This window comes from Aedes aegypti, chromosome 2 (assembly GCF_002204515.2).
Source record: "Aedes aegypti strain LVP_AGWG chromosome 2, AaegL5.0 Primary Assembly, whole genome shotgun sequence".
In the NCBI taxonomy this organism is placed as follows: domain Eukaryota; kingdom Metazoa; phylum Arthropoda; class Insecta; order Diptera; family Culicidae; genus Aedes; species Aedes aegypti.
Window position 1 is genome coordinate 302,255,783 of NC_035108.1, and position 12,584 is coordinate 302,268,366.

The window sequence follows — 12,584 nt, forward strand, 5'->3', positions numbered from 1 at the left end:
ATTTTCTACAAAATTTCCTTCATCAAAAAGAAAAAAAAAAAGACTGCTGTCGATGCAACTCTACACACATGTTGACGTTCGCAACGGGAGACTTTCTGACATGCCTAAGGATTCGGTATTAGACTGTTTTGAAATCTTGCCGAAAACTCACCGAAATGTTTGCGTCTGTGAACAATTTGACAGATTCGTTGAACTTTTTGTTTCTTCGATAGTTAATTTCTTACAGGGTGGGTGTACGGCTGTCAACTACAAACAAAGCTCGCCTAACAATCATATCTCGGGCGGGTCGGCAAAACAGCATCATTTCTCACGCGGGCCGTCCCAAACAGCACAGGTCGAAACGCGGGCCATGCCAGGCAGCAAATGCTGATGCATTTCAACACTCAAACAGCGGGATGCCTAGCAGCGTTGTGAGCCAAACGAATACAATCACAAAACATGAACGGTAGGCGCACCTTGTTGCGTATATCCCCCCACGATTTCTTACCATCAAATCTGAGTACAAGACTCGATTTCTGAGACCATTCTGCACCTCTGGACCAATTAAAAAAAAACAAATAAGGAATCTCGAGCAATCTTGATTTGAAATTTTCGACTAAAAAATTCAATATGGTCCATTTTAAAAAAGGAGCAAATACACTAAAAACCATACAAAAACAAAAACGCTTTTAAAAGTCGGCCAAACTGTTCTAGTATTATGTATCCGGTAGAAATCAAGACCAACATTTATTTATAATTATTGTTTTCTCGGGCCCCGTGCGTCGCAGCTAATATGTGAATAGAGCCCTGTGTTCATAAAAATCGTAAGAATGCAGCGCCACACTAAAAAACTGATTTCAAAATGCGACGAGTTGAGGTGCGTCGCGAGTCTCACTGGCGCGATCCAGTTTGGTGACGGTGCGAAAATATATACTGCTTCGCAACTAAAAATGGATGAACCAACGTGCGACGTTCAATTTTTGTCCAACTTCGCCGCGTCGCAAGACACTTCGCTATAGTGTGCATCTATGCCCTTCACCGTGTGCATTATGCGCACTATTGAGAATCGAGTTACGACGCGGCGAAGTTGATCAAAAATCGAACTTCGTACGTTGGTTAACCCATTTTATAACGCGAAACAGTATATAATTCTTCTTCTTCTAATTTGTGGAGTATCGACTGTATGTTTTAATCTTCATTTTTCCGGCAACGCAGTCTTTATTAAAGTAAAACGAGGTGCTTATTTGCCCCCCCGCAAATAAGCACCTCGTTTTACTTTAACAAAGACTGCGTTGCCGGAAAAATAAAGATATTCTTCTTCTTCTTTATCTATATCTTTATTAGAGTAGCTTTTCACCCTTGGCGAGTTCACCAGTTTTAACGACAAAAAGATTAGCCAGATGGGCTAGCCTAGACGAATTACATTGAAAGTTTTCACATAATTAACGTTACTAGTTACAGTTAACACATTCAAACAAACAAGTAAAATGAAAGGAACAATACTACAAGTTAAAATTGGAATTGAACAAACAAAGAAACCACTACAACATATTTGAAGTTTGACGTTCACACGTTTCCTCTTCTTGTGTTGTAATGACCGTAATTTCTCTCTTGTTTCGGCCAATTCTGGTTCTGGACTCGTGGAACCCGATTTCGTCGTGGGAACACCGTATACGGGAAAAATGGATTTTTCCCCTTCGGCTCTGTGATGTGACACGAAAAATAATACGACGAGTGCTAAAAGGAGCACCCACCAGCCTATCAGCGGAAAATACTCGATGTACCGTCGTGTAAGGAAGGAAAGATTGAGACTCCTTTTCCCAAGGTTGGAGTATAGTGGTTTCTGCGCTCGTGTACATACACGTTTTTTTTTTCTTATTTATTTATTTTATAGGCTCAAGCGCACTAGGCATAACGGAGCCGATATTCATAATAATTTAATTACATAATAATTGGGTCACAGACAAACAGACGTAACACTTCGAACAAATCTCAATCAAAATCATAGTCACGATGACATGTACGCCCAATGCTAAAATTAGTGTGTTTGGCCGACGGACCAACAGATGGCGGTAGTGTGTAAACGTCAAACGCGAACAGAAACGATGCGAGCGCTGCGGGTGGCGGATTGGCCACCTACCACATTTTTGTATCGACCGTTAAAAAGGTGGTCGATAGACAATGGTGAGAGTGTGACGTCTGTTTGTCTGTGATTGGGTCCTAAAATTTTTAATGAAATCTTGTTTTTATTTAATAACACGAAAAAACATGTTACTGTAACTACTTTAGCATTTTTTCCCGCTTAAATAATGGCTATAACATGTTTAAACTTTAATTTTAAAATTTTGTCCATAAATGAACCTTGACACTTTTGATCATGTTTGACGTTCGCTTAGTCGACAAAAACACCACAGGGGTTTTAGTTCGACCACTGGGGTTGTTCCTATGTGACATTTCGTAAGGGACACGGAAAACAAAATACACCCAAAATTTGAGTTTAAGCCAAAGGATGTGCCAAAATCTAAAAAAATGTTTTTTGGGCTTAAACCAACGGAAAACATTAGAAAATGGAGTAAACATGTGTTTTTAGCCTAAACTTAAGCGTTTGGTACTAAAATTGGGACAGGGCTTTAGGACCCTATTAAATCCTATAACCTTGCCTATATAACTCTTCTATTCTCTGAGCTTCCTCTTCTATATATTGCTGACGAAGAACAGGGTCATCGATGTGCGAAAATGAACCAAGTCTTCTCCCATTTCGTGCCCGCACAGGAGAGGCATCAGAAACGACTACGCTGCTATCGCTTTCATTTGAAGTTGAAACAGATACATGGGGTGCTACTCGCTTGGGTATGGGTATATGGTTGCTTGCGGTGTCTTGGTCCGAATCCATTGAACGCTGACGCTTTGGCTCCGGCTTGTGGTGTGTTTGTTTTTTCGGGATGTTTGTACCAATTGAGTCCTAAAATTTTTAATGAAATCTTGTTTTTATTTAATAACACGAAAGAGCATGTTACTCTAACTACTTTAGCAATTTTTCCCGCTCAAATAATGGCTGTATCATGTTTAAACTTTAATTTAAAAAATTTGTCCATAAATGAACCTTGACACTTTTGATCATGTTTGACGTTCACTTAGTCGACAAAAACACCACAGGGGTTTTAGTTCGACCACTGGGGTTGTTCCTATCTGACATTTCATAAGGGACACGGAAAACAAAATACACCCAAAATTTGAGTTTAAGCCAAAGGATGTGACAAAATCTAAAAAAATGTTTTTTGGGCTTAAACCAACGGAAAACATTAGAAAATTGAGTAAACATGTGTTTTTGGCCTAAACTTAAGCGTTTGGCACTAAAATTGGGACAGGGCTTTAGGACCCTATTGTCTCCGGCTTGGAGAGAGATGGCCATTGTTCCTCAATGCAGGTTGGTTTTGGTGCTCGTTTAGTTTAATCGGACGCAATGATTGTGGGTTTGATGATGTAGGAGCGGCGGCTTCGGAGGTGAGAAACGTAGGTCACTTCTTCGGAAATAGTAATGTACGATGGGATGGCTTGAGTCAGCTTCATTCGTATCACACGTATAGGCCGGTTTGCTACTGACAAGAAAAGCAATCGCCTATCTCGATGCGTGGAAAATTTCTCCCAAGAAATGGTCAAGACAATCACTTTTTTCTGATCGCAGTACGCAGTTGAGAAGAAATGTCACTTCAAAGGGGGCTCTCTGTAGGAAATTTCTTGACCCTTTCAGTCAAGGAATTTCTTTACTTTTCTTGAGCAAAACAGCATACTTAGCTTATACCGTTGCTAAGGCCCGGAAAATAACTTCTCCAGACATCGTTCCGTATTGAAATCATTTCACCACAGACAAACAGACGTAACACATAGAACAAATCTCGATCACAATCATAGTCACGAGGACATGTACGCCCAATGCTAAAATAAGTGTGTTTGGCCGACGGGCCAACAGATGGCGGTAGTGTGTAAACGTCAAACGCGAACAAAAATGATGCGAGCGCTGCGGGTGGCGGATTGGCCATCTACCATATTTTTGAATCGACCGTTAAAAAGGTGGTCGATGGACAATTATGAGAGTGTGACGTCTGTTTGTCTGTGATTTCACCATACTGCTGCATATGGCGGGTGATAGTGTTGTTGTCGATCTCCTCCGGGAGATCATGAAGGTGGACATCTACAGCGCTACTGTCGATGTAAATGGGCAATGGGATCGTTTGTCGCTTCCCGTCGCAAGACATGTAGTGCTTCATGTGATGATTTGTAGCAATCCTGGCAGCTACTTCTTCACAATGCACAATCAAATAAACCACATTCTTGACGTTATGAGTTTGGATGCTCTTCACTAACGTCATGTCCAACTTTAGTTCACCATCGAGAAACTGCTTTAGATCGGCAATACTGGGTCGCTTTGGAAGAACAGATGTGTCTAGCACAATACAATTCTTCCTCGTCACCGGCATGATTGAAGCGAAAAAAGAGCACAAAAGAATCGAACGCGTGATGTACGGTTGGGAGATGGATAGCAACTGACACATATACGTTACTTGTCCCCAACACTACTTAAAGATTGCTGTTTGAAAATATAAACAAAGATCAGCTGTTCCCAGCAAAATCAAATGGCAGTATTTTCAACCAGCAAATTTGCGCACGTGTTCGTGACACCGCTCGGCGAGACCTCAATGCGGCAAATAATAATTAGAAGATGAGCCATGTAATTACTAATAAAGTCGATTAGAGCAATTATCAACCGTTCTTTCAAATCCTAAAATCTTACGCGGTTCCAGAGAAAACTTGAAGTGAAGTTTTTGCGATGTCCTAGAGCAAAACCCATTGGAAACAGATGATTCTACGGAGGTCTTTATGGTATGCCAAACGGGAGTGTTATAGCGTACTTACTTGATACTTGATGGGCTCAAATTCGCTATGATGAATCTGCTCCGAATGAATGAGTCTTCTCCACTGGGCTCAGTCCTGGGCCAATCGCTTAAGGCCAAAACCCAATGATAGCGGAACGGCAACGGAACCGGTTCGTCAGCATGAATCACACCATCTCAACTGAACTGTCATCGAAAGAAAGTGCACCAACACTAAGTCGACAAGCATGTTGTAGTTCATGCTGGCAAATCGGTTCCGCTTTCCGTTGCCGTTCCGCTATCATTGCGTTTGGGCCTTTACAGTCGCCCTGAACGTTAAGTGCCCTTAACTCCTTCTCAACTGCAAAAAGCCATCGTGAGCATGGTCTACCACAAAGTCGGCGGCCTCGTCCGGGTTCTTTGTTGAATATTATCTTTGCTTGTCGTTCACTGGAAAAAATATCCATATCCTGTATATGTGTAGCACAAATGGATTTTTGCAATGTGCCGATGTACAAAATGCTTATTTGTGGGACACATACCACGTGTTCATTTTGGGATCTTCAAATTTATGTGTGATAGCAAATGAAATGTGTATGAAAAGAGCATATATCTTAAATGCCTTTCAAATGAAGAATATTGGTTAATACTAATAAGATTGTTGTGAGGTAATAAACGACGTTAAAGGTTCTTAATAGCATAATATAACGTTTATTTATTGCGGTAGTTACTTCAATCAATGACTAACTTATGATTCGATCTAAAAACTATCTTGTAATTGATAATTGTACCGCCCGTTGGCCTGGATTCCAATCACCAGACGTGTCCCCAAACTACAACTGGAATATCTTCGAAATAGCACAATGTGTTCCATTCTGGAACGGGGACACTTCACAGCAGCTGAAGTTTGCCTTGATGTCAGACCCGTAGCCTGGTTTTAACTCGGAGTACTGCCACAGACGAATTACTGCGCCGTTGACGAATGCTTTATGGTATGCTCCTAGAAGTCCTTAGCAAGGGTTTCTATTCCTATCTTTTCAGAGCAGATAGGTCTTTGAAACGCCCCCGAAGTCTACCAACGTCTGTTACTGAGCTGTAAATAAAACAACAAATCAGCTAATCAGATCAAAAGATTAACAATTTTACAACTTACCGCACATAAATCAACTTTTTTCCTGAGTTAAAGAAGCGTAGCGATTAAAATGAAAATGCCTGATGCAACCTCCTTTGAGATCTGCTAGTAAATTTTCTGGTGTTCATTTTCCATATTCGAGTTATGTGTAAAAGTACATAAATTTTCACTATGTGTATTCACATATAATTTCGTTTAGTAGTAAATATTCACATTATGTTGTAAATTTTGCACCTAATCGTCGCCGGTAAAACCGTCGCCAAAATCGTCGCCTGCCAACCAGTCACTTCGAATTTGACGTTTTACAAGTCTTACTAGCATAACGGAAAATCACCTCCTTTGATTAGTTTTCTGGCGACGATTGTATCGGTCTTTTGAAAAGTTGGCGGCGCGTTTTGTTGGCCATGAAACAGACAATATTTCTGGAGCTCGATTTGAAATGGTCCTAAGTAACAAAAGTAGAATACTCGTGTTTATTTAACCATTAGGTAGATTCTACTCAGCTTAATATGAGGGTAAAGTACCATTTTGATATTATATTTCTTCAAAAATACAAAAATAATTGACACTTTGACGTAATTAACAGAAACTAGGAACAATAAAAATTTGTTCATTCGTCCTATTGCGCTTTCAGTCGAATGTAGCTAAATCTGAAAAAACGCGTATTCGACCTTTTGTCTTATATCTTCAAGTTTACAAAATCCCCCCAGAATCAGACTCTGGTTGAGCTACTAAGCAAATCATTTATTGAGATGAAGGCAAACAGCAGTGCTGGTGCTGTCATTTCCAAGGAATTCATTTTTTAGTGTTCCCGATTGTGAAAGATCTTAAGGAAAAGTTTAAGAAAACCGACAGCGACAATTTGCTCTCTTCGTTCAACTTTGGTTTAATCTTCGGCCTGTTGCTTTCCGAGCATCACCACATAAGTACCGATGATGCCTTATGAAGATTTTTTCAAAGATACGAGCAAGTAAATCTATCCGACAGCCGCATCCGTTGCATCTTCTGTAAAGTAGACATTTTGCGGAGATGTGAATTTGCACTGAGTAACATCGCTGATCGCATTAATCGCATCGTCAACGTTATGCAATACATACCTTTATGTAGAAAACTCCAGAAATTCTCTGAAAATCTCTATTTCTGTTTACAACGGTGGGTCGTATGTGCTTCACTGACCATCAATCAGTCCGATCGTACTTTGACGTATGGACATTTTCAGACGTCAAACGTCTGAACGTGCCCGTTCGATGTGCAGCGGTGACTGGCATTAGGTCGTATCGATTAGGTCGAATGAACCACAAACAATCTCAGATAGACGGAAAACTTATGTATGCTCGTAAATTAAAAAAATGAGTGTATTCTTTTGCGTTTGTTTAAAGGTTTACTGGGAGGGATTTCGTTTTGTGTCTTAATACGTATATTGTGTGCTTTTTAGCTGTTTGCTTGAAATAGGAATTGAATATCGTTTGAGAAACTTCATAGAGAGTTATCTCAGACAGTCAAAAATGTCACATTCGACCTTTTCAAATCGAGCTCCAGATTTGTCGTCCATCGAGTCAATGTGTGGTTGAGTTCTAATAACTATATGTGAATGCACATGTAGAATATGATTATAATTTTTGCAGTGTTCCTCCGCATACGGGCAACGTGACCAGCCCAACGCAGCCTGCCGTGTTTTATGCGCTTGACAATATCCACCTTTTGGGTTAATACACAAATTTCATAACGCCAAAAATGGTAATTTTGACACCCACCCACCCCCTCGTAACGCATTTTAGGGTTTATTCACAAATTTCATAACGCTGAAAATGGCCATTTTCGATACCCACCTACCCCCTTGTAACGCATTTTGTATGAATATTTTGCAAATTTTGTATGAGCCGTAACAGCCTCACGACACCCACCCACCCCCTCTAGCGTTATGAAATTTGTGAATGGGCCCTTATATGAATATTTTTCAAATTTTGTATTAGCTGTAACATTTTCGGGATACCCACCCACCCCCATTAGCGTTATGAAATTTGTGAATGGACCCTTTTATACATTTGGTACAACTCGTGATTCATGCGAAGCCGCCAGATGCCGTTTTCCATTGACTGGTCCGCTGGACATGATACACCGCGAAGCTGTTGTAAGTTTCCAAAAACGCGCATTTGCCCATAATTCCACGCGACGAATGGTCTTGGAAAGGAACAACCGCGTTTGATGAAACACTGCATTGTTATCTCCCATAAGAATGAAGTAAAAGGGCATAAAACTCCTTTCCTCCGGGGAACACCGCGTGTCCTTTTAAGCAAATGCGCTAATATTTATTTTCGTAGCATTTTATATTTTTGAGTATGAGTCACTGCACTGTTTTGATTTTGTATGGGATTTTGACATTTACTGGCCTTGTTGTTTACAAATTTCGCGGAAGAGTGAAGGAGAGGGAAAGATTTTTGTGCAGAGCCCCATATCGGCATTAGGGTTCATTCACATATTTCATAACGAAGAAAATGGCCATTTTTGACACCCACTCACCCCCTTGTAACGCATTTTATATGAACATTCTCTAAATTTTGTATAAGCTGTAACATCAAGAGGCCAGCCTCCCACCCACCCCCATCAGCGTTATGAAATTTGTAACTGAGCCCTTATATATTTTTCCGTGTTGCGTCAAATTTTGAATGTGATCTAAAACCGGTAACATCGGATGTGAGCGATACACGATAAATGTCATAATCAAAAACGCAAAGCGTCAACAAAACAGTCCTTTTCGATTCTCATCGGCCGTCAAGTGATTTTGTTTGTCATTCCTGCAAGTAGTTCGAGAGCCCGATTGAATCCGGTTGATTTTGTTCTTTTCAAACGCCAGAAAAATGGAAACTTTAATGGGAATTCGTGGTCCGGACTTTGTGATGTTGGCCGCGGACTGCACACACGCCCATTCGATCATGGTTCTCAAGGACGGTAAGTTGAAAACCAATCGGGAAACTACAACTCGATTGTTCATAACCTCCAAGAATCGAGGGTATATCCGATGGAAATGCCATGTAATTTTGTACTTATTTTGCAGATGAGAATAAAATTTACAAGATTTCCGATAATTTGATGATGGCGACGATTGGGGAAGCCGGAGATCGAGTCCAGTTCACGGAGTACATCAGTAAGAATATTCTGCTCTACAAGATGCGCAATGGATACGAACTGGGGCCGAAGTCGGCTGCTCATTTCACCCGGAAGAATTTGGCCGACTATCTGCGATCCCGCACTCCATACCAGGTCAACGTATTGGTTGGAGGGTACGTTTATTCAACGACTACGGTGCTCTTCAAACCGTTGTTATCAGAAAACCTCCATCAAACCATTGCTCATCAGTCGTTTTCTAGGGCTCAGCAAAAAGTCAGGTCAGGTCTGGGCAAAATAAAAAAAAAATCTAGAGCTTTTCGCGATCAGGACGAAACTGACAAATTACAAATGCAATTTGTTATACTCTATGCCCAGGGAAGTCAAGGAAATTTTTATTACGACAAGATCCAAATCTTACCTTTTTTTCTTTCTTTTCTGGCCTTACGTCCCAACTGGGACAAAGCCTGCTTCTCAGATTAGTGTTCTGATGAGCACTTCCACAGTTATTAACTGAGAGCTTTCTTTGCCGATTGACCATTTTTGCAAGTGTATATCGTGTGGCAGGTACGAAGATACTCTATGCCCTGGGAATCAAGAAAATTTCCTTTACGAAAAGATTCTCGACCAGCGGGATTCGAACCCACGACCCTCAGCATGGTCATGCTGAATAGCTGCGCGTTTACCGCTACGGCTATCTGGGCCCCAAATCTTACCTACATCTTTTAAATTTATTTTACATTGTATGAACCTATTTTTTAAACCCCGCGCATTTATCTTTCAGTTGCCAATGCTTTTTCCACAGACAGTCTGTGCTTTTTCTTTCATTCAAAACTTGGTTCAAAGTTGGCTTTTCATGTTATTTGTAACCTGTGGGCGGAGTTAGTGCTGTAAGACATTACAGAGTCAATTTTACATTTTAAATAATCTGAATAACTAGGAGATCTTGATCATTCAAATTTAGAATATTCTTTTTGCAATTTCTCATCGTAATCGGCCTACTTTCCGAAACTGAAGTATGCAGTGCGGGAATAGTCATTACGCAACTGGGACCAATGCTAATGATTCATTACGCAACGCTTTCTCATTACGCCACTGTTTTTAGTTGCGTAATGAATTATAACACAACAATTTTTCAGAAATTGTAAAATAATGGTGGACGCATACCGATATCATTTCTGATACCCTCAAGTGGTCTTCTACGAGATTGCAAAAAAAATTGTACGTATCTCGTTGCAGAACTCTATTTTTACAGCACTCGTTGTTATCATAATTCTGCAACTTGTTCCGTAAACTACTATTACTTCACTCCAAACTGGCTGATAATAACAGTGAGGGGAGCGCCGAGACGGAAATTTCCATGGATAGACATCACCTTGAATTTCCCCTTATTTCAGCTATGACGAAGCCGATGGTGCTCAGCTGCATTACATCGACTATCTGGCCAACTCGCTACCAGTAAAATATGCTGCCCACGGTTACGGCGGATTGTTCGTGTCCAGTATTTTGGACCGGTACCACCACGCAAAAATCACCCAAGATGAGGCGTACGAAATTCTGAAGAAGGGGGTGGCCGAAATCCAGAAGCGCCTGATCATCAACCTACCGAACTTCAAGGTGTCCGTCATCGATAAAGATGGCATCAAGGAACTGAAGGATATCACGGCTGAAAGCTTGAAGGAAGAACCGGTGGCTGCTTGAATCTTGGAGGGGAAGTAAGGGTAAGCTGTTCGGATCCATTTCTAGGGTGGAATAATAAATTTGGATTTACATTTATACGTGGAAATTGCGGTCAATTATTAATGTCCGAAAGATTTAGGCGCCGTCATTAATTACGTAATGCATGAAGGAACAGGAGGGGATAGGCTCAAACGTTACGACTCGTACATATTTTCCATACGAAAAGCGTTACCGAGCGGGGAGAGAGTAAAAAAATCATATTTTAACGTTAAAAAAATAGGGGGGCCCGTAGCCTTGAGGTTACGCTTTCGCTTCATAAGCGGAAGGTCATGGATTCAATTCCCAGACCCTCAAAAAAAAAAAAAAAATAACCCGTACAACCACCAGAAGACGCCGTATGGAGGACCGTGCTTAGGGGAGCACATCCATCCTCCGTCAGTATCAGATGGTGACTGAGACAAAACTGACCCACTTCGCAGGCAGCTAGCCTCAAACGACTCAGGAACACGGCAAAACGAACCACCGCAAGAGCAATGGATTATGGCTTATGGAAATCAATTAGACCAACAGCAGAGCACTCTCCTACCTGCTCAGTGTGAGAGCAAAAGAGTGAAAGCAGATGTAAATATAGATTAGTTAAAAATAGAACTGTATCGGTAAGGAAGATACAGATAAACTGATTCCGGCACAATAGTGGCCACGAGCACGGAGTGCCTTAAAAAAAATGTGATACACATTAGTGGGATATGAAGCATTCATCCAGTGTACCTATTTTGCAAAAATATTACAATCATTTTCTACATTGCTTTTACACATAGTTATTTGAACCCAGCCAAACATTGAATTTAAGAGTGGCAGATATAAATTGTACACATAGTAAAAATTTATATAGTTTTCATTTTGTAAGTTTTAAAATTATGTGTGGAACAAATAAATGATATTTGATGAATACATAGAGCTGGAACTCCATCCAAAAAAAGTATTTGTTAAGGCCCAAACGCAATGATAGCGGAACGGCAACGGAAAGCGGTTCGCCAGCATGAATCACACCATCTCGACTGAGCTGTCAACGGAAGAAAGTGAACCAACACAGAGTCGACAAGTATTTTATAGTTCGTGCTGGCGAACTGGTTCCGTTTTCCGTTGCCGTTCCGCTATCATTGCGTCTCGGCCTTTAATTTAAATAGTATTTTCATACGACAATAATACATTTGGATGCTTCATTGAAAATATATAATGAAAGATACACCATTTTACATTGCATCTCAATTATTTACTATAATAGGGTCCTAAAGGCCTGTTCCAATTTAAGCACCAAATGCATCGCACTAAAACTTCAAAGCCACAACTCTAGGGAAAAAAGCATCCAACAATCGTGCCCTTTATTTTTGGGCTTTGTGCACTAGCAGAAAGCTTAAAATAAGAAGATCAGAAATGTTTTCCAACTATTTCTTCTGTTAAAGTGCCTTTGAAAACGTGCACACTTAATTTAGAATGCCGAATCTCGGCTAAATTTAACCGAGCTCTGCACAGCCGAGTAGTTGGCAAACAAATTTCCTGGGATCTCAGAAAATAAAAGCCGAGTATCAGTAAATTGTGCTCCGTTGCTAAGCAACCGGACAGTTTGTTAGCTGATTCTCTGCTAAAATCGGGAAACCGAGATTCGCACAGCCGAGCTCGTGAAAAAAATCTAAGTGTGTGAGTAGGGGCACAAGTCGCCCATTGTGCCGGCCATCTTTGGATTCCGAGATGTTTCACCTTAAGGTTTGGCCATAAACACGTGCGTTTACTCATTTTTTAATATATTTTTCGTTGGT

General features: G+C 40.7%; 1 protein-coding gene across 1 annotated transcript; it reads left to right on the plus strand.

Annotated features, from left to right (window-relative positions):
* The first annotated feature begins 8,704 nt into the window (after positions 1-8,704).
* On the plus strand, positions 8,705-10,873 carry LOC5574484 (proteasome subunit beta type-2). Its single transcript, XM_001655095.2, has 3 exons — positions 8,705-8,931; positions 9,038-9,263; positions 10,485-10,873. The coding sequence occupies exons 1-3, from the start codon at positions 8,841-8,843 to the stop codon at positions 10,786-10,788; spliced, it is 621 nt and encodes a 206-aa protein (XP_001655145.1). The 5' UTR covers positions 8,705-8,840; the 3' UTR covers positions 10,789-10,873.
* The last annotated feature ends 1,711 nt before the right edge of the window (positions 10,874-12,584 follow it).